At 48.5% G+C, this 26,517-nt stretch overlaps 1 protein-coding gene across 2 annotated transcripts; it reads left to right on the top strand.

Annotated features, from left to right (window-relative positions):
• The first annotated feature begins 1,362 nt into the window (after positions 1-1,362).
• Positions 1,363-26,517, top strand: LOC136456747 (protein FATTY ACID EXPORT 3, chloroplastic-like). Of its 2 annotated transcripts, none has more exons than XM_066456702.1 (7): positions 1,363-1,941; positions 2,288-2,678; positions 2,877-3,047; positions 24,030-24,076; positions 24,156-24,193; positions 25,884-25,970; positions 26,053-26,517. In XM_066456702.1, the coding sequence occupies exons 1-6, from the start codon at positions 1,696-1,698 to the stop codon at positions 25,966-25,968; spliced, it is 978 nt and encodes a 325-aa protein (XP_066312799.1). In that variant the 5' UTR covers positions 1,363-1,695; the 3' UTR covers positions 25,969-25,970; positions 26,053-26,517. The 2 variants fall into 2 exon arrangements, with proteins under 2 accessions (XP_066312799.1, XP_066312800.1); XM_066456703.1 differs by having other exon boundaries at positions 1,375-1,941; positions 26,074-26,517.

Genomic DNA, 26,517 nt, shown 5'->3' with positions numbered 1-26,517 from the left:
CTTACCACTTGTGACAGTTAACCAAAGATACTTTGATTGGCGTACGAGGAGTTAGTTACAGGTGGCTTTCAGAAAAACTAGAACCAATACCTTGCTTGGTTCGATAATTTTGCATGAGACAGCATCAATGCCTTTCTTATGGAGCTCCATCTGGCTTCCCTGCGTCAAATGTTGCATGGTAATTGCCAGAAGCAATGTGTGCTTGGAATCTGTTTCTTTGCTGCACGGGCACGGTCGTGGCACACTGGCATCACCCCGAGAATTTATGAAGATCGTGATGTTTCTGTTCAAGGACAAGGAAAACTTCTCAATGTCTCTTCTGTGAAAACCCACATTTTACTTTTTTTTTTATAACCAAAAGTCACAAATGTAACACGGAGTATACGACTGTCATCTTTAGTTTCTCCAGCTTGGTAATTTAGGTATGCGGCAAGGTACTTGCGCTTTGATTTCTGATCCTTACCAACGGTTACTGAATTGCATTGCAATAGCTTACCGTACATTTTGATTTTTGAAGCTGGGCGTTGGTGCGGTCAGTGTAGAGTGTAGACATGTGGTCGTTCGCAGTGTCCAAGCAACCAGAGATCAGCACATGCCGCTTTTTAAGGATCTACGCTTTGGTGGCAAGCAGGCAGCCATTACCACGTTTATTTCTCCTTTTGCCCATCGTGTCGCATGCCAACCACTTGGGATGTAAATCCTTGAGGAAGTACTGTTTCACGAACAGTGCTTCTTCAACTGGACAAGCTGCATTTTGCTGTATTTAATATCTATATACCATGCTAGTATAGAGCCATCTGTATTGTTTATCCTTATGAAATATGATATAAAATCGAAGGTAGAAGAAAGGGATATGAAAAAAATTCTTGATTTGATTTTCAATTAGAAAAATATGTAAACATAGACGCATGAATCATAGAAAAATTTGTGAACTTTGCTTTTTATGAAAAGTTGGCTTATCATTTTCTCATTTTTATTGAATAAAATATTTTATAAGCTACTTGTATTGGAGCTGTCCTAATGTGCGTTTCGTTCTAGTCACGTGTTTGCTCTCTAGCGTCCTGGGGTGGGCACCTCAGCACGCTCGTGTGGCCCAGGCCATAATCTGCTAGCAGGGTCCACGTGAAAATTCAACGAAAATCCCACAGAAATATAAGCAGGAAAGGGCGGTACTCCTGCTACATTACACTTAAACACATTTACAAAAGAGCAGAATAGGTTTGTGCCCAAGTCGCAAAAAAAAAAAGAATAGGTTTGTGCCCGGAGCAGCGGGTTGTGTGTGCGGAGATGCGCGGGGGCAGGCGAAATGGTAGAGCGAAATACTAGTCTGGCATTATACCGGACTCCTGAACCTGCTGAAAGGAGAAGCGGAGAGGAGCGCAACAGCCAACAGATCGTCGTCCTCGCAAAAGCGCCGCGATAGCCGAGCCCCCACGCAACAAACCACCCGCGTCTGGCTCCGCCTCCGCCCGCTCACAGCCTCACACCGACGACCCACCAAACACAGGCCAAAAGCCCCCAAGAAACCCCACAAAACTCCCCGTTTTCCCCCCACCCTTCGAGCCGTCCGCCCGCGGCCCGCCCCTCCGCCGTCTCCACCATTCCGCCGCTCCCACCCCGCCACTCGCCAAGCTCGCCACCCCCTCCCGTCTCCTCCCTTCCCAAGGCGGCGCGGACGCCCCGTCGCCCACCCCGATGGCCGCCTCTCTCCTCCACACCGCCACCGCCTCGCTCCAGAGCCCCACCCAGCCCGCGCGCGCGGGCGCCGCCGCCTTTCACCCGCTCGCGTCCGCCCCGTCCCTACGCCTCGCGCGCTCCTCGTTCTCGTCCAGTCGCCGCCTCGAGGTTTCGCTCCGGGCGGTCTCGCCCGGTCACTGTTTCGCGGGGAGAGGAGCACCCCGGGGCCGCCGCGTCGTCGCCGCCCTAGCGGGGGAGCAAACCGTGAGTCAACCCTCTCTCCGAGATCCTTGCGTCTGTTGCCGTTTCCGGCGGCTAGATTCTCGTCTTCTCAGGCGTGTTTTTTGTTTCTTCCCAACTGATTCTTCGTAGTCTCTCCTGTTATTCTCTATATATATGCTGCCACAATCATTTCGGCAAAAAAAAGTTGATTCAGGTGCTTCATTTCACTTTCCTGAATGTAATTCGTGTAGACTATCTGTCGTATGGTGATGTTGATTTCGATTACTGGGTTCCTCGCGATGTTTTGTACACTTTGTTACGGTAAATTTCATGATTTAGTCGCTGAACGCTGGTGCTTAAATTATCCACATCCTGGTGCTGTATCCAGGAGGGTTCAGAGGTGAGCGATGACAAGGATAAAAGCAACGAGGAGATAAAGCCCGAGGAGGCTCAGGAAGCTTGGAAGGTAATGCTGGAGCAGTTCAAGGCTGAGGCCCTGCGGATGCAGGCCCTGTCAATGCAGGCGTATGATGTCTACTCCAAGAGGACGAGGGAGGTATTGCTGGAAGCCTCTGCGAAGCTGAAGATACAGGCAGACAAAGCGCAGAAGGACCTGAGTGTGATCGCTGCCGAGGTTAGTCAGGAGGGGCAGGAATATCTGACGATGGCAGCTCGGAACTCCCCAGACTCGATCAAGGATATCACAACAACATTCAGGGCTCTTGGAAAATTGAATTGGCCATCAGAGTATGAGGATTATCATGTGGGCATTCCATTTGGTATGTCAATGTTATGCATTGGTAAAATTTTCAATGCAAATTAATTTCATTCTCTTAAGGGTTGAGAAATTGTAATGCACCGAAAAGAATGTTTTCACTAGACCACGTGATGTGTTGTGCTGTCAATTAGCTGTTGACATAATTTTATGCTGACTCGAAGGGTTAAAGTTATTCTTGCACTTTCATCGTCTTCTGTAGGTACCTTTCTTACCGTAGGGGGTTTCCTCAACTTCATGCTGACTGGAAGTACCTCTGCTCTCCGTTTTGGTATTGTTCTTGGCCTTGCATTGTTGGCTCTGGGAATCTCAAGTTTGAGATCACAAAGAGAAGGCGGCCGTTGGCCTCGTCTTCTCGTAAAAGGGCAAGCTGGTTAGTTCATTTGAATCCATCATCGTTGCATTGCTTTGATCCATCTGTTCTTTTCATTATTTAAGAACCTTTGAAGAGCATAGTTGTGGCCCCTCAAACTTGTGCTGATATTTGTGCAATGCTTGTTTGACATACTTTTAAGATTCATAGGTTAACATAAATATGATATGGTATATAGAAGACAAAATAGAAGGATTATTAGTGACTTCCACAATACTACTTCTGTAAAGTTTTTTCTTCTCTAGAGTTGATTGTTCTTTTCAAAAAGTTTTGTGTTATATTTGTGCAGCTAACAATGCTCCTTTTGTGGTCAAATCTTAGTGTTTCTTCCTAAATTCTTGCGCTGTTAGTGCAAGTTCCAAATCCACTGTTTTGGCAGCCATTTGCAGTGACGCCATATATATCTACTGTTCCATTATGCAACATAGGATTAAACTTTCATTTATCCAACTACAAAAGTTATATAGGGTAATTTCTATAAGGTTTTGTATCATCTGCATCTCAAAGGTTGTACCTTTTAATGAATTTAGTTAATTAATAGTGTAAAACAAACAGGTATGTAAATTTAAAATATTTCCTTCAGACTTTCTGTCGAAGTTAGGCTTAAGAATTGCTGTTCTTCTTTATCCAAAATTGTCCTAAAATTCCTGCATTTGATATCTGTCGGTACAGAAAGTGACTAACTAGTGAATATTTGTAGTTTTGTCCTACGTTGTGATCGGAGGTGGTCTAGCACTCAATGACACAGGGTTTATACTGGTTCAAGCAACGTGCCCTACGTCCAGTTTGAGTCGGTCGGTGACTTTATTCCTGAGCCCAGGTGCTCGAAGTCTGCAGTGGGGTTACAAACGAGAAGGAGGAGTCGGAAGCGGTGCTTTTGGCCAGTCCTTCTGGTCGAAGAGACCGTCCGGAGGCGGGCTGGTGACCGAATCGAGCGCTCCGGTCGGAGAGGTGGGCTGGAGTCGAAAAACGGGCGCTGTTCCTCCTCGGCCTGACCTTCCGGTCGGAGATTGGACCACTCCTCTGGCCTGTTGCTCCAATACTTGGGCCAACCCATGAGTTGTGCGTTGCCAGTTTGGGCTGAGCCTTTGTCTGAGAAGCCGGTCCCCGAGGGATCCCGGGTCTATGATCCCGACAGGAGCCCCCGAGCCCCCGGATGATTCGGGCAAAGTCGTCTGGGGGATTTTTGCCTTGAAGGCGGGTGCGCGCGAGTGCCCCTGCGGGTGTAGCCCCCGAGCCCCCAGGCGGTTCGGGCAGAACCGTCTAGGGGGTGTTTGTTAGCGGGCGTGTGTGCGTTTTTTTAGTTGAGATGGAGTTGTCAACCAGGGCGTCGTTGCGCAGCCGTGGTGTTTAGTCGTTTTAGAGATTTGGGTGAGATGGAGTTTGCGGATCCTGGCGTCGATGCGCGCCGCGAGATCGGGTGAGGCAGTTAGTTTAGTTAGTTTGGGATCGGGCGAGCCGGAGCTCGTAGATCCTGATGGGGCGAGATCGGGATCGCAGACCCAGGTTTGTTTTTGGAGCGCAGTCGGAAGTGTAGCCGATGGGGTGAGATCGGGGTCGCAGACCTAGGTGTTTGGAGCGCAGTCGGAAGTGTAGCCGGATGGGGCGAGATCGGGGTCGCAGACCCAGGTTGTTTTTGGAGCGCAGTCGGAAGTGTAGCCGGATGGGGCGAGATCGGGGTCGCAGACCCAGGTGTTTGGAGCGCAGTTGGAGCATAGCCGGATGGGGCGAGATCAGGGTCGCAGACCTTGGTGTTTGGAGTGCAGTCGGTAGGGGCGAGTTCGGAGTCGCAGACCCAGGCTTTTTGTGTCTTGAGCCCCTGAGCCTTGCTGGGCCTTAGTAGGGGTCGGTGTGAGTTGCGTGCGTTACCCCATCCTCGGTTCCTCACAACCGGAGGGGCTGAGTTTTGTCGCTTGTCCCGATCGCTCGAGCTCGAGTGACGCGCTCGGTGAGTTTGCTAACGGGTATGATCGAGCGGAATCCGGGCCCGTCATTCGTGACGGGGTCGGCATAGCCCTCTTGTGACATTCCACTGCTTCTTTACCTACAACCCGGCAGATGCCTGGGTTGTTCCGGAGACCAACCCGGGTGGCCTAACGGTCCCCCCTCGATGGAGATTCTGTGGGCTTGGCGAAAGGTTTAGGATCGAACGAGAAGGTTGAGATGACCTTGTCTGCCAGACTGGGCGAGGGCCGCACGGGGCTCATCTGCGTTTTTCTCCCCTGGCTCTGTTGGTTGCTCATGTTGAATGAGGCAACCGCCGCTTCGTGACGCAACACGGAGCGTTGTGATGCATTTCGTTGTACATGCGATGCTTAGTTCTCGAGCCCCTGGGCGGTTCAGGGCCCGAATCGTCTGGGAGGCATAGGCGTATGGAATGAATGCGCGTATGGATGTATGAAATAATTTATAAAGAAAGAGGGTTGGTAGTTTTTACCTTGATGACTTGAGTGACGGGGGTTTGGAGAGCTTCAGTCGAAAACGTCCGACCGGGACCCGTGCTCGTCGTTCGTGACGGAGTCGGTATGGCCTACATGGGGCGTCCCTTTGCTTCCTACCTGTCTCGGTGTGTTTTTCTGAGCCGTTCGATCGACTTAGGAAGCTCGATGGTCTCTCCCCGCGGAGATCCCGCTTTGGGTTTTTCCAAGTCCCGCCTGGGGTGCGGAGAGCTGCCTGCGTGTGGTGACGTTTCGGTTTTCGCGCCCGGTCGTGCGATAGTGTTGGGCCATACCCAGGCCACGTTTCGTCTCACTATGCGGTGTTCCGTCGGACCCGACGTCGTTCCGTCGGCCTGCGTGCGTCCCATCGGTCAGGGTGTGTCCCGCCGTTTCCCATCCGCATTGAATGGGGCAAGGGAGAGAGTTTTTCGCTCTGATCTTTTGCCCCTCTTTGGCTGTCGCGTTTCTTCCTTAAATAGGGGGAGGGAGAGGGCTCTCCGTCGTAGTTCTTTGCCTATTCATCAACTATTGTCTCTCCTTCCTCCTCACCGAGAGTGCCTATATGCCGCGGCGGTTCCTAAGTGAGAGAGATGGTAAACGAGGGGGAGGACTTATAGATCCTTTCGTGAATCTGGAGCGCGATGTCGAGATGGAGGTTGCCCGGGGTGGTGCTGGCCGTCGTTGCCTGAGAAGAGGCGGCTTCCGCCGAAGGGGGTGGCGTGCTGGATTCGTCTGCGAGGCCTTCTTCGGGATGGAGCCGTATGCAGAGGGGAAGTTGCCTAGGGTCATGCTGGTAGAGGGTTCCGCGCCTACAAGTATTCAGGTTGGCCAGTTCATAAAGTTTGATGAGATCTCTTCTAGCCATGGTGGCCATACTTCGATGGCGGCAGGAGTTGCCTCGACTGCATGAGAAGGATCGAAGCCCCATGCTCCTCTGCTGAGCATCTATGGGTGCGACGCCTTTGAGGTATCCGTTGCGCTCGCCAAAGTCGAGAGTGGAACCGGGTAGTGGCCGTAGTAGTATTTGGAATGGAAGTAGTTTTTTAGCAAAAAATGTAATAGTTGAGTTCGTGGGTGAGCTCTGTGTGAACAGTTTTTGTATCAATGAACACATCAGTCCTGTTCTTTGTGATCGAATCACTATCCGTTCCTTGTTTTTATCCTGGCGTAGCTATTGTTGTTGTCCTTTCTTTTTCGCACTTGCCCGTAAGTTTTGTAGGCTGTAGCTTTTTTAAGAACCTAGGCATGGCCCGCGGGGCTCGCTGCTCATAACCGTAGGTCGTGGCGGGGTGTGTTCGGTTAGGAGTGAGAACAAAGTTACGTAGGACAGTCAAAGGAAAAGGAATGCGCTTCCATTCGAGGACAAATTTGTTTACCACGTGACAATAAAAAGAGAGGTAATATTCAGCATGATACCCTTATGTAGCCCCCGAGCGACCTGGGCTGAAATTGTTCCGACCGGGGTGTTTTACCGGAGCAAGTGTTGATTAAAAAAGCGGTAAGACCAAATTTTAGGGGGAAAAACGACGTAGCTGTTCAATGTTCCGTGTTGGTGAGAGCGTTGCCATTGTCGTCCTTCAGTCGGTAGGTGTCCGGTTGGATTACTTCGGTCACCGTATAGGGTCTTTCCCATGGTGGAGAGAGTTTGCATTTTTCCTTTGTTGATTGGGTCCTCCGGTACGAGGTCGCCGACTTTGAGGATTCTCCCCTTGATCTTTCTTTCGTGGTATCTGCGGAGAGTTTGCTGATAGCGAGCGGAGCGGATGACGGTCGTCTCGCGGGCTTCCTCGAGCAGGTCGACTGCGTCTTGCTGAGCCTCCGCGGCTCGGTCGCGGTCGAAAGCCTTCACTCTTGGGGTGCCGTGGTCGAGGTCGGAGGGCAGCACTGCCTCTGCTCCGTAAAACAGGAAGAAAGGTGTGAACCCTGTGGATCGGTTCGAGGTCGTTCTCAGGCTCCAGAGGATTGCTGGGACCTCTACCACCCATCGTCCGGTGTATTTGTTGAGTCTATCGAAGATGCGTGACTTGAGTCCTTGGAGGACCATGCCATTGGCGCGCTCGATCTGATCGTTGGTTCGTGGATGTCCGACCGAGGCCCAGTCGATCCTAATGCCGTATCCATCACTGAAGTCTAGGAACTTCTTTCCGGTGAAATTGGTTCCGTGGTCAGTGATGATATAGTTAGGAACGTCGAACCGGTAGATAATGTCGAGGAAGAATTTGACCGTCTCTTCCGAGTGGATGTTGGTGATGGGCTTGGCCTCTATCCACTTGGTGAACTTGTCGACTGCTACGAGTAGGTGAGTGAAACCGCCTGGGCCCTTTTTGAGGGGTACCACCATGTCGAGGCCCCAGACCGCGAATGGCAAGGTGATGGGAATGGTTTGGAGCTCATGTGCCGGCAAATATGTTTGCCGCGCGTAGAACTGGCATCCTTCACATCTGCGAACAACCTCGTGAAAGGTCCTAATGGCTAGAGGGGGTGAATAGCCTAATAAAATTTCTACAACAACACTTAACAAAAGGATTAGACAATTATGAGGCGAAGCGAGTTTTGCGCTAGCCTACTCAAAATGCAAGCCACCTACCACAATTCTAGTTTAGGTAATCTATTTACACAAAAGCTATGACACTACTCTATGTTAGTGTGCTCTCAAAGGCTAACTAAAGAGCCACACCAACCAAGCATGTTGAGGAAAAGCCAATCAATCACAAGAATGAATAACAATGAAGACTAATCACCTCGGAATGAAATGATGAACACAATGATTTTTACCGAGGTTCACTTGCTTGCCGGCAAGCTAGTCCTCATTGTGACAATTCACTCACTTGGATGTTCATGCGCTAATTGGCATCACACGTCAAACCCTCAATAGGGTGCCGCACAACCAACACAAGATGATCACACAAGCCACGAACAATCCACTAGAGTACTTTTTGGCTCTCCGCCGGGGAAAGGTCAAGAACCCCTCACAATCACCACGATTGGAGCCAGAGACTATCACCAACCTCCGCTCGACGATCCTCGCTGCTCCAAGTCGTCTAGGTGGCGGCAACCACCAAGAGTAACAAGTGAAATCCGCAGCGAAACACAAACACCAAGTGCCTCTAGATGCAACCACTCAAGCAATGCACTTGGATTCACTCCCAATCTCACTATAATGATGAATCGATGATGGAGATGAGTGGGAGGACTTTCGCTGGGCTCACGAGGTTGCTATGTCAATAAAAATGGCCAAAGATGTGAGCTATAGCCGGTCATGGGGCTTAAATAGAAGCCCCCACGAAATATAGCCGTTATACCCCTTCACTGGGCATAACGCGGACTGACCGGACGCTCCGGTCAGTTGACCGGACGTTGAGCCCCCAGCGTCCGGTCGCTCGTAGTCAGCCACGTGTCTGACTCCAACAGTCATCTGCCTTGACCGATCGGACGCTTCGGTCAGTTGACCAGACGCTGGACCCTCAGCGTCCGGTCGTTTCCAGTAAGGGTCCAAAACCGATTTTTATCGACCGGACGCGTCAGGTCATGCTTGACCGGACACAGCCCAGCGTCCGGTGCATAACCCTAAGCACTGTGCAGATCGACCACTTGACCGGATGCAGCCCTTCAGCGTCCGGTCGCCGAGCGACCCAGCGTTCGGTCAATAGACCGACGCCAGCATCTCACTGTTACACATGACTGGACACGCCGGTCCCTCAGAGGTCCAGCGTCCGGTCACTGTATAACCAGCGACACTAACTCGTTTTTACTTCTAACTTCTCCACCCTTGCTCAAATATGTTAACCACCAAGTGTATCACCTTGTGCACATGTGTTAGCATATTTTCACCAATATTTTCAAGGGTGTTAGCACTCCACTAGATCCTAAATGCATATGCAATGAATTAGAGCATCTAGTGGCACTTTGATAACCGCATTCCGATACGAGTTTCACTCCTCTTAATAGTACGGCTATCAACCCTAAATGTGATCACACTCTCTAAGTGTCTTGATCACCAAAACAAAATAGCTCCTATGGTTTATACCTTTGTCTTGAGCTTTTTGTTTTTCTCTTTCTTCTTTTCAAGTCCGAGCACTTGTTCATTATCATGGCATCATCTTCATCATGTTATGATCTTTGTTTGCTTCACAACTTGGAGTGTGCTACTTATCTCATGATCACTTGATAAACTAGGTTAGCACTTAGGGTTTCATCAATTCACTAAAATCAAACTAGAGCTTTCACCTCCTCTGCATCTCGTAGCGTGGTGGGCCAGTAAAAACCTTGATGAAATGCTTTTCCGACCAGCGATCTTGGGGCCGCGTGATGTCCGCAAATTCTGGCATGGACCTCGAGGAGGAGCTGCTTCCCCTGGTCGGTGCGGACATCAATGTGCTTTGTTCTTGCATGTTGAACCGGATTGTTGGTTAGCTTGATTGCACTTTCATTGTCATATAGCAATGGCACTTTCTTGAATTTGATTCCAAAGTCACTTAAAGTGGTCTTCATCCAAAGTATTTGTGCACAACAACTACCGGCGAATATGTATTCGGCTTCGACGATTGATAATGTAATACTATTTTGTTTCTTTGATGACCATGAAACAAGTGATCTTCTCAACAATTGACATGTGCTCGAGGTGCTCTTTCTTTCAACCTTGCATCCCGCATAATCCGAGTCGGAGTAACCAACTAGCTCAAACTTTGCTCCTTTGGGATATCACAAACCAACATTTGGTGTATGCTTCAAGTACCTCAATATCCTCTTTGTAGCCTTCAAATAACTTTCTCTTGGTGAGGCTTGAAATCTTGCATACATGCATACACTAAATATGACATCCGACCTTGATGTGGTTACATAGAGTAGGCTTCCAATCATAGACCGATATAATTTTTGATCCACCATATTTCCACTTGCATCACTATCTAAGTTGCCATTGGTTTTCATTGGTGTGCTAATGACTTTGCTATCACTCATGCCAAACTTCTTGATCATGTCCTTGATATACTTGTCTTGACTTACAAATGTACCATTCTTTAACTGCTTGATTTGAAGACCAAGAAAGTAACTCAATTCTTCAATTATGGACATCTCAAACTCATTAGCCATCATCTTTTCAAATTCATCACAAAAGTCTTGATTGGTTGATCCAAATATTATGTTATCAACATATATTTGCAATACAAATAGATCTTTTCCAATCTTCTTGATGAAAAGAGTGGTGTCAACCTTGCCCATTGTAAACCCCTTAGAGTAGAAAATCCCTCAATCTCTCATACCATGCTCTAGGTGCTTGCTTCAAGCCATACAATGCTTTCTTCAACTTATACACATGGTTGGGTTTCTTGTCATCTTTAAAACCGGGAGGTTGCTCAACATATACAAGCTCATTGATGTATCCATTTAGAAATGCACTTTTCTCATCCATTTGGTACAATTTGATATGGGCACAAGCATAGGCTAGCAAGATTCTAATTGCTTCTAATCTAGCAACCGGGGCATATGTTTCTTCAAAGTCAAGACCTTCAACTTGTGTATATCCTTGTGCTATCAATCTTGCTTTGTTCCTTATTACTATCCCATCTTGATCTTGCTTGTTTCTAAAGACCCATTTGGTTCTAATCACATTGTGTCCCTTTGGTCTTTCTACTAACTCCCATACTTGATTTTTTGGGAAATTATTCCACTCTTCATACATAACATTTACCCAATCAACATCCTTCAATGCTTCATTTATCTTTTTTGGTTTAATGGATGACACAAAAGAGAAGTGTTCACAAAATGATGCCAATCTTGATCTAGTTTGCACATCTTTTGAAATATCACCAATGATAGTGTCCAATGGATGATCCCTTGCGATATTGGTTGGTTGGAGGATAGAGACTTGATTGCTTGTACTTGTATGATCATTGGGTTGAGATGATGTACTAGCTACTTGATCTTGTTCATTGTTATGAGAGTCACTTGTACTAGCTTGATGTGTATCATCTTGCACATGAGTTAGAGAGTACTTGCACTTGATCATTTTCATCATCATTTACTTGCCTAGGCCTCAATTCACCAGTATCTATGTTCTCCATGGCATTTGAAAGTTGAATGCCTCTAACATCTTTCAAGTTCTCATTCTGTACTTGTGAACCCTTGGTTTCATCAAATTCAACATCATGAACTTCTTCAAGAGTACCACTATCCAAATTCCAAACTCTATATGCTTTGCTTGGAGTGGAATTGTCAAGTAGGAATCATTTATCATATTTCTTGTCAAACTTGCCCAATCTAGTGCCTTTCTTCAAGATGTAGCATTTGCAACCAAAGACCAAAAAAATATGTAATATTTGGCTTTGTTCCATTCAAGAGCTCATATGGTGTTTTTTCTTTCAATCGGTGACAATAGAGGCGGTTGCTACAATAGCAAGCCGTGTTGATAGCTTCGGCCCAAAAAAATTGACTCACATTGTACTCACTAAGCATAGACCTTGTCATATCAATGAGTGTTTTATTTTTCCTCTCAACAAGGTTATTTGATTGTGGAGTGTACTTGATCGAGAATTGATGTCTAATTCCAAATTCATCACACAATTCATCAATTCTAGTGTTCTTGAACTCACTACCATTGTCACTCCTAACTCTCTCGATGGTTGTTTCAAACTCATTGTGAATGCCTTTGACAAATGATTTGAATGTTGCAAACATATCACTTTTGTACACTAGAAAGAATACCTATGTGTATCTAGTGTAGTTATCCATTATTACAAATTCATATTTGTTTCCATCGATACTAGTGTATTGTGTTGGTCCAAACAAATCTATGTGCAATAACTCAAATGTTTTACTAGTATTTATCATGCTTTTCTTAGGATGGGTGTTTTCAACTTGTTTGCCGGCTTGACAAGAGCTATAAAGCTTATCCTTTTCAAACACAACATCTTTGAAGCCTTTAACTAAGTCATGCTTAATCAATCTATTCAATTATTTTATTCCAACATGACCAAGCCTTCTATGTCATAACCAACTCATGCAAGTCTTAGTGAATAAGCATGTAGATAATCTAGCTTCATTAGCATTGAAATCAACCAAGTATAGATTCTTATATCTAAAGCCTTTAAAGATCAAGTTAGAGCCATCTACACTTATGATCTCTACATCATCCACCCAAAATATGCATTTGAATCCAAGATCACACAATTGAGCCACGGATAGCAAATTGAAGTTCAAGCTCTCTACTAGCAACACATTGGATATGTTCGTGTCATTGTATATTGCAATCTTACCAAGCCCCTTGACCTTGTCTTTGCCATTGTCATCAAATGTGATACTATCATATCCATCATTGCCATTGGTGTTGATTGAGTTGAACATTCTTGCATCACCGGTCATGTGTTGAGTGCACCCACTATCAAGAACCTAATGCATTCCTCCGGCTTTATAATTGACCTACTGAAGATCAATTCTTTTTAGGTACCTAAATTTGCTTGAGTCCTTGAAGGTTAGTCACTAGACTCTTTGGCACCTAAATGGCTTTCTTCTTTGAGCCCAGCCATGGTTTGCCAATAAACTTGGTCTTTACACCATTTGTACCCTTAATAAGCATATAGGAAGAATTAAGCTTAATGGATGATACATTAGCATTTTTGCTTTTGTTGGTGCATTCTTACTCTTTATGACCAACTTGCTTGCAACTAGTGCAAAACCGACCATTGTTCTTCACAAAACTAGTCTTGTGAGGAGCAAAGGTCGTCTTGCTTTTCTTGGGAGTATAGCCCAATCCCTCTTTGTAGAGAGAAGCTCTTTGGCTACCCAAGCACATAAGCAAGCAGTCCTCACCACCATAGGCCTTAGCCAAAGTGTGAGTGAGCATGTTAACCTCCTTGTGATTCTCATTCTCAACCACTAGTGAGGCATCACAAGTGAGACCATCACCACTAGATGAGGTGGAAGCGGAAGTACTACAAGTAGGGTTAGTAGAAAAAGCAATGATAGGCATAGATAGTGATTCATCAATTATGTCACAAGTTAAACCTACATCACAAGTATCAACATGCTTCTTTTTATTTTGCTCATCAAGCAAAGAGGAATGAGCCTTTTTAAGCTTTTTGTGAGCTTTGCCAAGCTTCTCATTGGCTTCCTCTAGCCTCTCATGAGATGCATTGAGCTCATTAAAGGCTTGCTTAAGGGCTTTAATTTCCTTACGCAAGCTTTTGCATTCTCTTCTCTTAATGTCAAAGTGTTCTCTAGCATCTTCTAGGATGTCAAATAATTCATCTTTAGTAGGTTCATCATTATCACTATCATTCTTATTTTCATGTTTATTTTCATCCTCATTTTCTTCATCACTTTCATCATCACAAGATTGTACCTTAGTGGCATTAGCCATGAAGCATGATGAAGATTCAAAGAGAGAAGGCTTCTCATTGATAGCAATGCTTGCAAGAATCTTCTTCTTGGTGGTCTTGTGATCATCACTATTATCATCATCATCACTTGAGAAAGCATCACTATCCCAAGTGACCACATATGAACCACCCTTCTTCTTGAAGGCCATCTTATCCTTCTTCTCTTTCTTTTCCTTCTTGTCTTTCTTCTTGTTCTTCTTGTTGTCATCATAATTGTCACTATTGTATGGACATTGAGAAACAAGATGATCTTTGCTTCCACACTTAAGCACCTTCTTAACTCTTCTTTGTTCTTTGATGAAGACTTCTTTCTTCTAGCACGGTAGCCCTTCTTCACCATGAACTTGCTAAATCTCTTGACAAATAGAGACATTTTCTCATCATCATCATCATCCCATGAATCATCTTCTTCACTAGATGTTTCTTGCTTGGCTTTGCCCTTGGATGATGTAGCCTTGAATACCACGCTCTTCTTCTTCTCATCCTTCTTCTCATCTTTCTTCTCCTTCTTTTCTTCCTTCTCATCATCATCTCTATAAGTATCATCGGTCATTATATCTCCCAACACTTGGTTTGGTGTCATTGTGTCCAAACCACTCCTCACTAGAATAGTGACCAATGTACCAAATCTTGAGGGTAAGCATCTTAAGAACTTGTGGGAGAAGTATTTATCCTTCACTTTATCTCGAAGTGCTTTGAGATCATTGATAAGCACTTGAAGCCTATGGAACATCTCCGGCACACTCTTATTATCCTTCATCTTTAAGCTTGCAAATTTTTCTTTGAGAATGTAAGGCTTTGCACCCTTCACGGCTTGAGTGCCCTCAAATGATTCTTCCAACTTCTTCCATGCCTCATGAGCCATCTCAATATTTTTGACTTGCTCAAAATGTTCTTTCATCAATTGCATCATGAATAGCACTTAGAGCAATGTCATTGTTTTGAAGAAGTGCTTCTTCGACCGCGGTGGGATTCTCCGGATCTTTAATCTCAATTTTTGTTTCTACCACCTTCCAAACCTTCCTATTGATTGACTTGATATAAGTTGTCATCTTGGCCTTCCAATAGGGATAGTTGGAGCCATCAAATTGGGGTGGCTTCTTGGTATTGTTGATTTGAGTCATTTTAACACCGAAGGTTGTTAAGCCTCAAATAATGGCGACATCGGCTCCGATACCACTTGAAAGATCCTAATGGCTAGAGGGGGGTGAATAGCTTAATAAAATTTCTACAACAACATTTAACAAAAGGATTAGACAATTATGAGGCGAAGCGAGTTTTGCGCTAGCCTACTCAAAATGCAAGCCACCTACCACAATTCTAGTTTAGGTAGAATCTATTTACACAAAAGCTATGACACTACTCTATGTTAGTGTGCTCTCAAAGGCTAACTAAAGAGCCACACCAACCAAGCATGCAAGCTCTCACAACTAGCTACACTAAGGAGCTTGACAACTAGTTTGCGGTAAGGAAAAAAGAGTGATCAAGAAAGTTATACCGCCGTGTAGATGAAGGAACCAATCAACCACAAGAGTGAATAACAATGAAGACCAATCACCTCGGAATCAAAGGATGAACACAACGATTTTTACCGAGGTACACTTGCTTGCCGGCAAGCTAGTTCTCGTTGTGACGATTCACTCACTTGGAGGTTCACGCGCTAATTGGCATCACACGCCAAACCCTCAATAGGGTGCCGCACGATCAACACAAGATGAGGATCACACAAGCCACGAACAATCCACTAGAGTACTTTTTGGCTCTCCGCCGGGGAAAGGTCAAGAACCCCTCACAATCACCACAATTGGAGTCGGAGACAATCACCAACCTCCGCTCGACAATCCTAGCTGCTCCAAGCCGTCTAGGTGGCGGCAACCATCAAGAGTAACAAGTGAAATCCGCAGCGAAACACGAACACCAAGTGCCTCTAGATGCAAACAATCAAGCAATACACTTGGATTCACTCCCAATCTCACTATGATGATGAATCGATGATGGAGATGAATGGGAGGACTTTGGCTTGGCTCACAAGGTTGTTATGTCAATGAAAATGGCCAAAGATGTGAACTATAGCCGGCCATGTGGCTTAAATAGAAGCCCCCACGAAATATAGCCGTTATACCCCTTCACTGGGCATAACGCGGACTGACCGGACGCTCCGGTCAGTTGACCAGACGCTGAGCCCCCAGCGTCCGGTCGCTCGTAGTCAGCCACGTGTCTGACTCCAACAGTCATCTGCCTTGACCGATCGGACGCTCCGATCAGTTGATCGGACGCTGGACCCTCAGCGTCCGGTCGTTTCCAGTAAGGGTCCAAAACCGATTTTTATCGACCGGACGCGTCCGGTCATGCTTGACCGAACACAGCCCAGCGTCCGGTGCATAACCCTAAGCACTGTGCAAACCGATCACTTACCGGACGTAGCCCTTCAGCGTCCGGTCGCCGAGCGACCCAGCGTCCGGTCAATAGACCGACGCCAGCATCTCACTGTTACACATGACCGGACGCGCCGGTCCCTCAGAGGTCCAGCGTCCGGTCACTGTATAACCAGCGACACTAACTCGTTTTTACTTCTAACTTCTCCACCCTTGCTCAAATGTGCTAACCACCAAGTGTATCACCTTGTGCACATGTGTTAGTATATTTTCACCAATATTTTCAAGGGTGTTAGCACTCCACTAGATCCTAAATGCATATGCAATGAATTAGAGCATCTAGTGGCACTTTGATAACCGCATTCCGATACGAGTTTCACCTCTCTTAATAGTACGACTATCAACCCTAAATGTGATCACACTCTCTAAGTGTTTTGATCACCAAAACAAAAAAGCTCCTATAGTTTATACCTTTGCCTTGATCTTTTTGTTTTTTTCTTTCTTTTTTCCAAGTCCGAGCACTTTCATTACCATGGCATCATCTTCATCATGCTATGATCTTTGTTTGCTTCACAACTTGGAGTGTGCTACCTATCTCATGATCACTTGATAAACTAGGTTAGCACTTAGGGTTTTATCAATTCACCAAAACCAAACTAGAGCTTTCACCTCCTCTGCATCTCGTAGCGCGGTGGGCCAGTAAAACCTTGACGAAAGGATTTTCCGACCAGCGACCTTGGGGCTGCGTGATGTCCGTAAATTCCGGCATGGACCTCGAGGAGGAGCTGCTTCCCCTGGTCGGTGGGGACACACTTCATGAGCCCTCCTGACGGACTCCGTTTGTAGAGCTCGTCACCGAGCGCGACGAAGGTCTTGGCACGTCGAGCGATTCGTCGGGCTTCGGTCCTTTCGGGCGGGAGAACCTCCTCGAGGAGGTAGGCGAGTAGCGGCGCTCGCTAGTCGGTTTTATCGAGTGCCAATACAGCGACGTCGGCGGGTGACGCCGTCATGGAGGTACTGGGATCGGAGCCCCCGAGTGCTGGCTTGGCGCCGGGGTCGGAGCCCCCGGGTGCTGGCCTGGCGTCGGGGTGAGTCTGGGTCGGACCTTCCAGGACGCGGGAGGATGGCTCGTGGATGTCGTTGATTAAGATCCCGTTTGGGGACGGGTCTCTCCTGGCGGCCAATTTTACGAGAAAATCGACAGCATCGTTGTCCTTTCGGGGGACATGGTGCAGCTCGATCCCCTGGAATTTGTCCTCGAGCGTGCGCACCTCCTGGCAGTACGCTGCCATGAGGGGCCTTTTGCAGGAGGATTTCTACATGACTTGATCAACGACCAACTTCGAGTCGCCGCGAACATAGAGTCGCGTAGCGCCAGCTCGATGAAGATGCGCAATCCGTTGATGAGGGCCTCGTATTCCGCGGCGTTGTTTGAGGCCGAAAAATGGAGGCGGATGGCATAGCGGAGTCTACTCCCGTCTGGGGAGATTAGAACCACCCCAGCCCTCGAGCCGGGCGCCATTACGGATCCGTCGAAGTACATTGTCCAGTACTCGTGGGTGACGTCCGGGGTGGGTAGCTAGACCTCCGTCCATTCGGCGACAAAATCCGCGAGAGCCTGAGACTTAATAGCGGTACGGGGGGTATACCTGATGTCGTGGCCCATGAGTTCGAGTGCCCACTTGGAGATTCGCCCCGCGGCGTCGCGGTTGCGGATGATGTCTCCGAGCGGGTATGAAGTGACGACCGCAACTTCGTGGTTGGTGAAGTAGTGTAGGAGCTTCCTGGTCGCCATTAGTACGGCGTATAGGAGTTTCTGCACCTGGGGTACCGGACCTTGGGGTCGGTAAGTACTTCTCCGACGAAGTATACGGGTCGCTGTACCTTGAGCTGGTGTCCTGGCTTTACGAGGGCGGCACTCAGCACATGGTTGCTTGTCGCGACGTAAAGGAGGAGGGGTTCTCCTCGTTCGGGAGCGACGAGGATTAAGGCCGACGTCAGGGACGCTTTGAGGCTTTCGAGAGCCTGCTGGGCTTCCTCAGTCTAGAAGAAGGCGTCCGTCCTTTTGAGGAGCTTGTAGAGTGGCATCCCCCGTTCGCCGAGCCGGGAGATGAAACGGCTCAGGGCAGCCAGACAGCCGGTGAGCCTTTGTACGCCCTTGACGTTGCGTATGGGGCCCATGTTGGAGATGGCCGTGATCTTTTCAGGGTTGGCCTCGATGCCGCGCTCGGACACGATGTATCCAAGCAGCTTCCCCTTCGAAACCCCAAAAACACATTTTTCGGGATTCAGTTTGATGTTGAACCTTCGGAGGTTCGCGAATGTCGCGGTCAAGTTTGCGATCAGGTCGCAAGCTTTAGCTGTTTTGACCACTATGTGATTAACATAGACGGCGATTGTTGATTTCGGCCGTTCGGCTTGATCAGGCTGGTCGAGCGGGTCGATTTGGTCGGCGAAGCATTGCTGCATGCACCTTTGGTAGGTGGCGTCAGCGTTCTTCAGGCCGAAAGGCATGGTCACGTAGCAGTATGAACCATACGGGGTGATGAACGAGGTTGCGAGCTGATCGGATTCTTTCATCGCGATCTGCTGATAGCTTGAGTAGGCATCCAGAAAGGAGAGGATCTCGCAACCCGAGGTGGAGTCGACTATCTGGTCTATGCGAGGCAAAGGAAAGTGATCCTTTGGACACGCTTTGTTGAGGCAGTGTAATCAACGCACATTCTCCACTTTCCGGTCTTCTTTTTAACAAGAACGGGGTTGACAAGCCAGTCGGAGTGGAATACCTCTCTGACGAATCCGGCCGCGAGGAGTTTGGCGATCTCTTCGCCTATTGCCCTGCGTCTCTCGTCGTCGAAGCGATGCAGGCGCTGCTTGGCGGGCTTTGAGCCCGGGATGAGGCGCAGTGTGTGCTCGGCGATCTCCCGCAGTATGCCCGGCATGTCAGAAGGCTGCCATGCGAAGACATCGCGATTGGCGTGCAGGAAGTTGACGAGCTCGCGTTCCTATTTGGCCGGGAGCTGGGTCCCGATCCGCACCGTCTTGGTTGGGTCGGTGGGGTCGATATTCACCGCTTTGGTTTCCTCAAGCGGGCAGATGGCCGTCGAGGAGGTCGGTTTGTTGCAGTCTGGGACTGTTGAAGTCGACGACTCCCCGAGCCGCGGGAGCTCGGACGAGTTGACGACCGCGGTGGCGAGCTCAAAATGCTCGCGGTCGCACGTGAAGGCGTGCGAGAAGGCACTACTTACAGTGATGGCGCCGTTTGGTCCCGGCATCTTCAGCTTGAGGTAGGTGTTGTTGGGGATCGCCATGAATTTGGCGTAGCATGGACGCCCCAAGATAGCGTGGTAGGACCCTGGAAAGTCTACCACCTCGAAGGTGAGGACCTCCGAGCGGAAGCTGGCTCGTTTGCCAAACGTGACGGGCAGATCGATCTGCCCGAGTGGGTACGCCTGTGCTCCTGGGATCACCCCGTGGAAGGGAGAACCCATTAGGCGGAGTTCCGACCGAGGAATGTGCATGGCGTCGAGGGTGTTGACGTAGAGGATGTTGAGGCCACTGCCTCCATCCATCAGCACCTTGGTGAGGCGCTTCTTGTGGACGATAGGGTCGACGACGAGCGGGTAGCGTCCCGGTCTTGCGACGTGGGAGGGATGGTCCCTCTGATCGAAGGTGATCGGAGATTCCGACCAGCTGAGGAAGGAGGGGACGGCCGTCTCCGTGGCGCATGCCTCCCTGTAGCGCACCTTATGCTGGCGTTTCGTCCAGATGGTGTCGGACCCGCCGAAGATCATGATGCACTCCTCAGGTTCGGGGAAGCCGTCTCCGTCCTTGGCTGCCGCGCCTCCTTTCTTGGCTGCCGTCTCCCTCATTTGGCCCGTCGACCTGTCGGAGGAAACGTTTGAGGAGCTCGCAGTCCTTGTAGAGGTGTTTGACGGGGTACGCGTGGTTGGTGCACGGACTGTCCATGAGTTTGTTGAAGTGGTCAGGCAGCCCCTGTTGGGGCTGCTTGCCCATGCGATCAGCCGCGGCGACCATCGTGGTATTGTCCGATCGGCGTCGATCCTTTTTGTTCTTGCCCCTCTGTGTGGAGGGGCCCCCCTTCTTGGTCCGTGTGCTTGGCCCTGCCTTTGTCCCGGCCTCTGCTGAAGACCGCCTCCTCGCCAGAGGCGTGGTTAGTGGCGACTTCGAGCAGGTCGCTGGTGGTACGGGGTTTTAGGCAGCCAAGCTTGTAGATTAGGGACTCGCAGTTGGTCTCGGAGAGGAATGCGCTGATGACGTCTGCGTCGACGACATCGGTGAGGGAGTTGCATCGTTGGTAGAACCTGCGGATGTAATCCCACAGGGACTTGCTGGGCTCCTGCTGGTAACTCTTGAGGTCCCAAGAGTTTCCAGGGTGGACATACGTCCCCTGAAAATTTCCGACGAAGACCCTCTTGAGGTCCGCCCAGTTGCGGTTGCTGTTGTGCGGGAGGAATTCAAGCCATGCCCGAACATGTTCCCCCACGCAAATGGGAAGATACTGATTGATGAAAAAGTCATCATCCACTCCTCCGGCCCGGCAGGTGAGCCGGAAGTCTTCGAGCCAAATGCTTGGGTTTGTCTCCCCGGTGTATTTGGTGATGTTGGTGGGTGGTCGGAAACACTGCGGGAACGGTGCTCTCCGGATACGCCGGCTGAAGGCTCGTGGTCCCGGGCCCTCAGGGCTAGGACTCCGGTCGTCTGGCCGGCGACCGCGTCTGGGGCGCATTTCACCGCTCCCCTCGATGGTTTGGCCGGGATCCGTGTCGCCTGCTCCTGCCGCCGCACGGTTGACATTATCATCGTGTCGGGCCCGACGCCGGTTGTTGACGATGCTACGAGCGTCCTGGTGCGGATCGGGCCGCTCGTGTACCGGTGGTCGGTGTGGAGCAGGCGCCAGGTCGGACCGTGGCGCGGTTGCCGCCCTGCGAGTCGTGCCTGACGGCTGTAGCGGCGAGTGAATGGAGCGATCTGTCTGGCGCGTCCCTGTTCCCCCGGTGGGAGAGAGGGCGCGTGTCGGAGTCGCGACGCGGAGCTTTCCGCTTGTTGAACGGCGGCGACTTCTACTAGAATCCAGAGGTTCCGGTAGACTGCCCGCCCTGGGGGTCGACGGGCTCGGGAACGCCGCGCAGAAGTATTGCCGCAGCGGCGATGTTCTGGCCAGCCTGAGCGAATTGTGGGAGATCGTCCCCCTCGTTCATGATGTCGTGTTGGACCTGACGGGCGCGACCCCGGGCGCCACCCGTCGGGCCATGCGCATGGGGCGCAACGTGCTGTACCGACTGCGCCGACGCAGGCGGCGGCTGGTTCTGCCGCCGTTGTCGTAGTTCCTCGGCGTGCGCTTGCTCAGACGCGAGGGCCCCCGCACGCGGGTCCGGAGGGGTGTGGGTCTGCGCGGACTCCACAACCACCGGCGGCTGTCCCGGAGCATCTGCCATAGCGTACTCCCGGGACGGACGGTGGCGGGGTGCCACGTCGCCGATGCTGGAACCGTCGCTCTCGCCCTCGTCATCCTGGGGTTCGTGGAAGGCGGAAGGAGCGTAGCCTGCCATTCCCACGAATTCAGATGCGAGGGGGGATGGCGCCAGCATCCTTCGGAGCCCCCGAGCGTACGCATCCGCGGAGGACGCGAGGCCGTAGGGGAACCGATCGTGCGGTGCTCGTGGCGTGGGCGACACGGTCCCTCCGGTTGAACGGTGGGAGATAGTAAATAAAGAGTAAATAACAGTACACATATTACTTACAGTGGGGTTTGAGCAGAGAGTTTGCTCGGAATGAAGCGCACATGCTGCATCGTTGAAGTCGTGCGTCCCGGAGTCGATGGAGGGCGCCCCTCCGATGGGTGCCGGGACATGAGCCTCCTCGCGGAGGTGTAGTACGCCGAGCCGGTCGGCGACGAAGTCCAGGCTTCCGAAGAGAAAGGCCTGAGATGGCTCGAAGACGGGTGGAGCCCACATCCCAACAGGTGGGAGTGCGGAAAACTCCAGCGAGCCGAAGCGAATAGTATCGTCCGAGCCCAAAACGGCGAGGGTGGCGGAAAAGTGGGCCATCCGATGACCAAAAAGTGTTGAACGTACAGCGTCTTCCCCACGGACGACGCCAACTAGTGAATTGTCCTAAAATTCCTGCATTTGATATCTGTCGGTACAAAAAGTGACCAACTAGTGAATATTTGTAGTTTTGTTGTACGTTGTGATCGAAGGTGGCCTAGCACTCAATGACACAGGGTTTATACTGGTTCAAGCAACGTGCCCTACGTCCAATTTGAGTCGGTCGGTGACTTTATTCCTGAGCCCAGGTGCTCGAAGTCTGCAGTGGAGTTACAAACGAGAAGGAGAAAGATGGGGTGTACGAGAGGTTCGGTCGGCTCCGGTCGGAAGGGCCGAGAGCGACAGGAGCTCCGCTATGAGCTATGTGTTAAAGCGTGTGTTTGAGGTCCGAACATGACGGTTCTGTGGTTGTGAGCTAGTAAACTTGATCGATCTAATGAATATGAAGGGACTGAGCTTGAATCAACTTGGGTTAACTTGGTCTATTGGGAGAGAGCGCATCCTCTTTTATAGATGAAGGGGATGGCCTTACAAGTGAGAGGGAGAGAGTACGAATGCTTCTAAGCCTTGTTGCCCACGCTGACGGGTGCAGGATAATGGTAGGCGTCCACAACACTGTTGATGTCACTGTAGAATGTCAGATGCACGTGGGAGGTTACGTCTTGTTTGGGTATGGCAGATATCGGTATCTGCTATACTGTTGATGTCCAGATGCATGTGAGGGGTTTGCACCATGTTTACTCGGTACGGTAATTCCGGCGCCCACAATACTGTCAATGCCAGGGGCATGTGGGGGGCCTTACCGTACGGGAGTCAATGGCGCCCACAACACTGTAGAGGGAAATGTCGGCGCCTACAATACTGTTTGTTAGGGCGGTTATAGAGTACTGTTCCGTGCAGGGTATGATCCCTGGTACAGTGGTTTTGACTTTTGAGCCTTGCCTTGCTTTTCTCCGCACATCTCCTAGTCCCTACCGAGTGGGCGTCCCCGGTCGGTTGATCTCAGTCGGCTCTGATCGTGCCAGTCGGAGAAGGACGGTGAGCAGGGGCTGGGCGTATCCCCGGTCGGAGAGAGTGGGGTCGGAGTCGGAAGCGGTGCTTTTGGTCAGTCCTTCCGGTCGAAGAGACCGTCTGGAGGTGGGCTGGTGACCGAATCGAGCGCTCCGATCGGAGAGGTGGGCCGGAGTCGGAAAACGGGCGCTGTTCCTCCTCGGCCTGACCTTCCGGTCGGAGATTGGACCACTCCCCCGGCCTGTTGCTCCGATACTTGGGCCAGCCCATGAGTTGTGCGATGTCAGTTTAGGCCGAGCCTTTGTCTGGGTAGCCGGTCCTCGAGGGACCCCGGGTCTATGAACCCGACAATATCCATCCTCAATATTTTGGTTCGGTGAAAGTTTAAGTCCAGCATGTTATGTCGTTTTTTCTCCATTTTATTATAGAAAACATTTGAACTCGTTGGGTTTATTTGATGTGACTGGATGTCACGATACAAAGTTATTGGTCAGGTACATAACATCTAGGCTTTTAGGTTTTTTTTCCATAATCTAACTGCTAAGTGTTATAATGGTTTATACTTATAAACAATGCTTGATTCATCACATATTTAGTTATCATCTTGAGAGTACAGATTTGATTATTAAATTATCATTTGTATTCTGATAACTCATAACATTGTAAGGGTTTAAATAGCTATTTATTGATGTGTGTCACTTGTTGCATGCAGCAATAGCTAGTGTCATCTTCTTCAGGGAGTTTTCAGTTCTTCTCCAGGTAAACTTTCTAGCAGTGTCATTAAGTATCAAATTTATGATGTTCAGAGTTTAATTTCGCCCATCTTTCCACCCTATAGAATGGCTGGTTCCCAAAAATCTTCATGGTTCTTCTCAGGTTAGTACACATTGAACCTTTTAAATTGCTTCCATTATTCTCATTCTACACCCAAATAAACATGCAGCGATTTGTGATGATATTACATGGGCTCATCACATGTTTATGTGCCTGAACCTCTACTTGTGTTGCCTGCAAGGCCCACAAAATGTTCTTGTGTTTCTTAGTTTTTGTGATTAGAAGGGTGCGCAATTCAGTGTACAACCGTACATGACTTTCTTTTGATGGATGTACAATTTTTCCTTTTCTTTTTTTATTTCAACTTTACTGTGATCTTCTGATAGATCACCTCTCAGTTATACTGCCGATCTGTGATCCTTCCAGAACCGTACTATCACCTAAAAATGATCTGGTTATACTGCCGATCTATGATCCTTCCAGAACCGTACTATCACCTAAAAATGATCCGTTTGATCCAGCAACGCTGTCTCTTTACTCCCTGCCATGGTGCACTTATTAAAACTGCTGCCCACTTTTACTTTTTACATCTGGAGAATATGACTAAGGGGGTGTTTGGTTTCCTGGACTAAATTTTAGTCCATGTCACATCGGACGTTCGGATGCTATTTAGGAGAATTAAATATGAGTTAATTATAAAACTAATTACACAGATGGAGACTAATTTACGAGACGAATTTATTAAGCCTAATTAATCCGCTATTAGCACATATTTACTGTAGCACAGCATTGTCAAATCATGGACTAATTAGGCTTAAAAAATTCGTCTCGCAAATTAGCCACAATCTGTGCAATTAGTTATTTTTTTCATCTATATTTAATACTTCATACATGTGTACAAACATCCGATGGGACAGGGACTAAAATTTTCCTGTAGAAACCAAACACCCCCTAAGTCAGGGCTATTGTGTTCTGGTTTTGCAGGTTTTTCCTGTTTATTAACCTGTGCATCTGTTAGGTTTTCAGGCCTGGTTTCTCTTATAAACTAGGCCAATTCTATTCTTCTTAATTGAAAGGTAGAGCTCCTGTCATTACGTTAAAAAAAATGACTAAGAAATTGATTTTTACTTGATTCTTGACCTGTAGATACCTTCTTTTTTCGCGTATTGTATCCTGCAAACTTTCCTGGTAGACATCCAGTTGACATTCTGTACTTGTATCCTTATCCACCCAAAACATGTGTGATATTTCTTTTAAGAAATTGATACATATGATAGGTTGTTTAAAGCTTTAGAGAAATGCTCTCGATAACCATAGCTGGTCATATATTACTGTTCATCGACTTCAACATCTTTGTAGTTTAACTTGAACACTAAAGTTCAAATCCCTTAGGGCCAGTTTGGTATAGTTCCCCTTCCTGATTCTTGAGCTTAACTTCTTGATTCTCCGATGGAATGTTTCTGGTGGGGGAGCAGGTGAGGATCAATTTTGAAGTGGTGGTGATTGAATGGGGAGCACTGGGAAGCGGTGCAGAGTGGGTTCTTTTAGCTGCCAGCTCATGTAAATGGAGAAGTGATTCTCGTTAGCTCCCCACCAGAATCCAATTGCATTTGGTAGGGATCCATATAATCCGCTCCGAAGAAGTTGGGGGCGGAGCTTTGCCAAACTGGCCCATACCTTTTAGTGCTTAAGCTTTTTATGTATTGTGTAGCAACTACAGCCATTTTTGTTTGGTCTGAGAAAAAAAAGGATCTTTTGTTGTGTATGAGGCTAATTCTCAATTCTGCTGCAGTGGAGTGGTGGCAGGCTTGTACTTCTACCGCATTGCAACTGGTAGCCCCAAAGATCTGAGCAGCAAGAGTGATTCAGTGAACTAATGGTAACCTTACATAATCTCGGTTTTATGTGCTTTCCCATGTGCATCGCACAAACAGATAATAGGATTATTACATGACCAGCAGTTTAAATCATGTACCATGCAGCACTGGGATTAATCAGATGATCACTGGAACGTAAACCCAGAAGATTATGGCCTGTTGCTTTCGATTTCCTTCATCAGCCGTAAATTCAGGCAAAGCTCGGTTCTAGCGTCTATGGTGTCTGCATGATGACACATGGATTCAGAAGAATTGCTTGCTTACTCGGCCCTCATGTAATATAGATGATAGGTTTGAACAACAGCAATAAACTACCTTCAAAGGTCATGTAGTTAGCTGTTCAGTTTGTCTGTTGTTTATTTTTCATGGGGACAGTTAAGTAATGCGTTCAATGTTTAGCGAAGTGGGTGAAAACCATCAGTGTTATTACTCTATAGCTTCCAGCTTGCTCTCAATTATTTAAGGCGGATGATAAGTCGATAACAATTAGGGGCACTGAGATTTATCCCTAGTATTATTCAGTTTTGCTCTATTATACTGATGAATCTA

Source organism: Miscanthus floridulus, chromosome 6 (genome assembly GCF_019320115.1).
Source record: "Miscanthus floridulus cultivar M001 chromosome 6, ASM1932011v1, whole genome shotgun sequence".
NCBI lineage: Eukaryota > Viridiplantae > Streptophyta > Magnoliopsida > Poales > Poaceae > Miscanthus > Miscanthus floridulus.
This window is presented reverse-complemented; position numbering and strand designations above follow the sequence as displayed.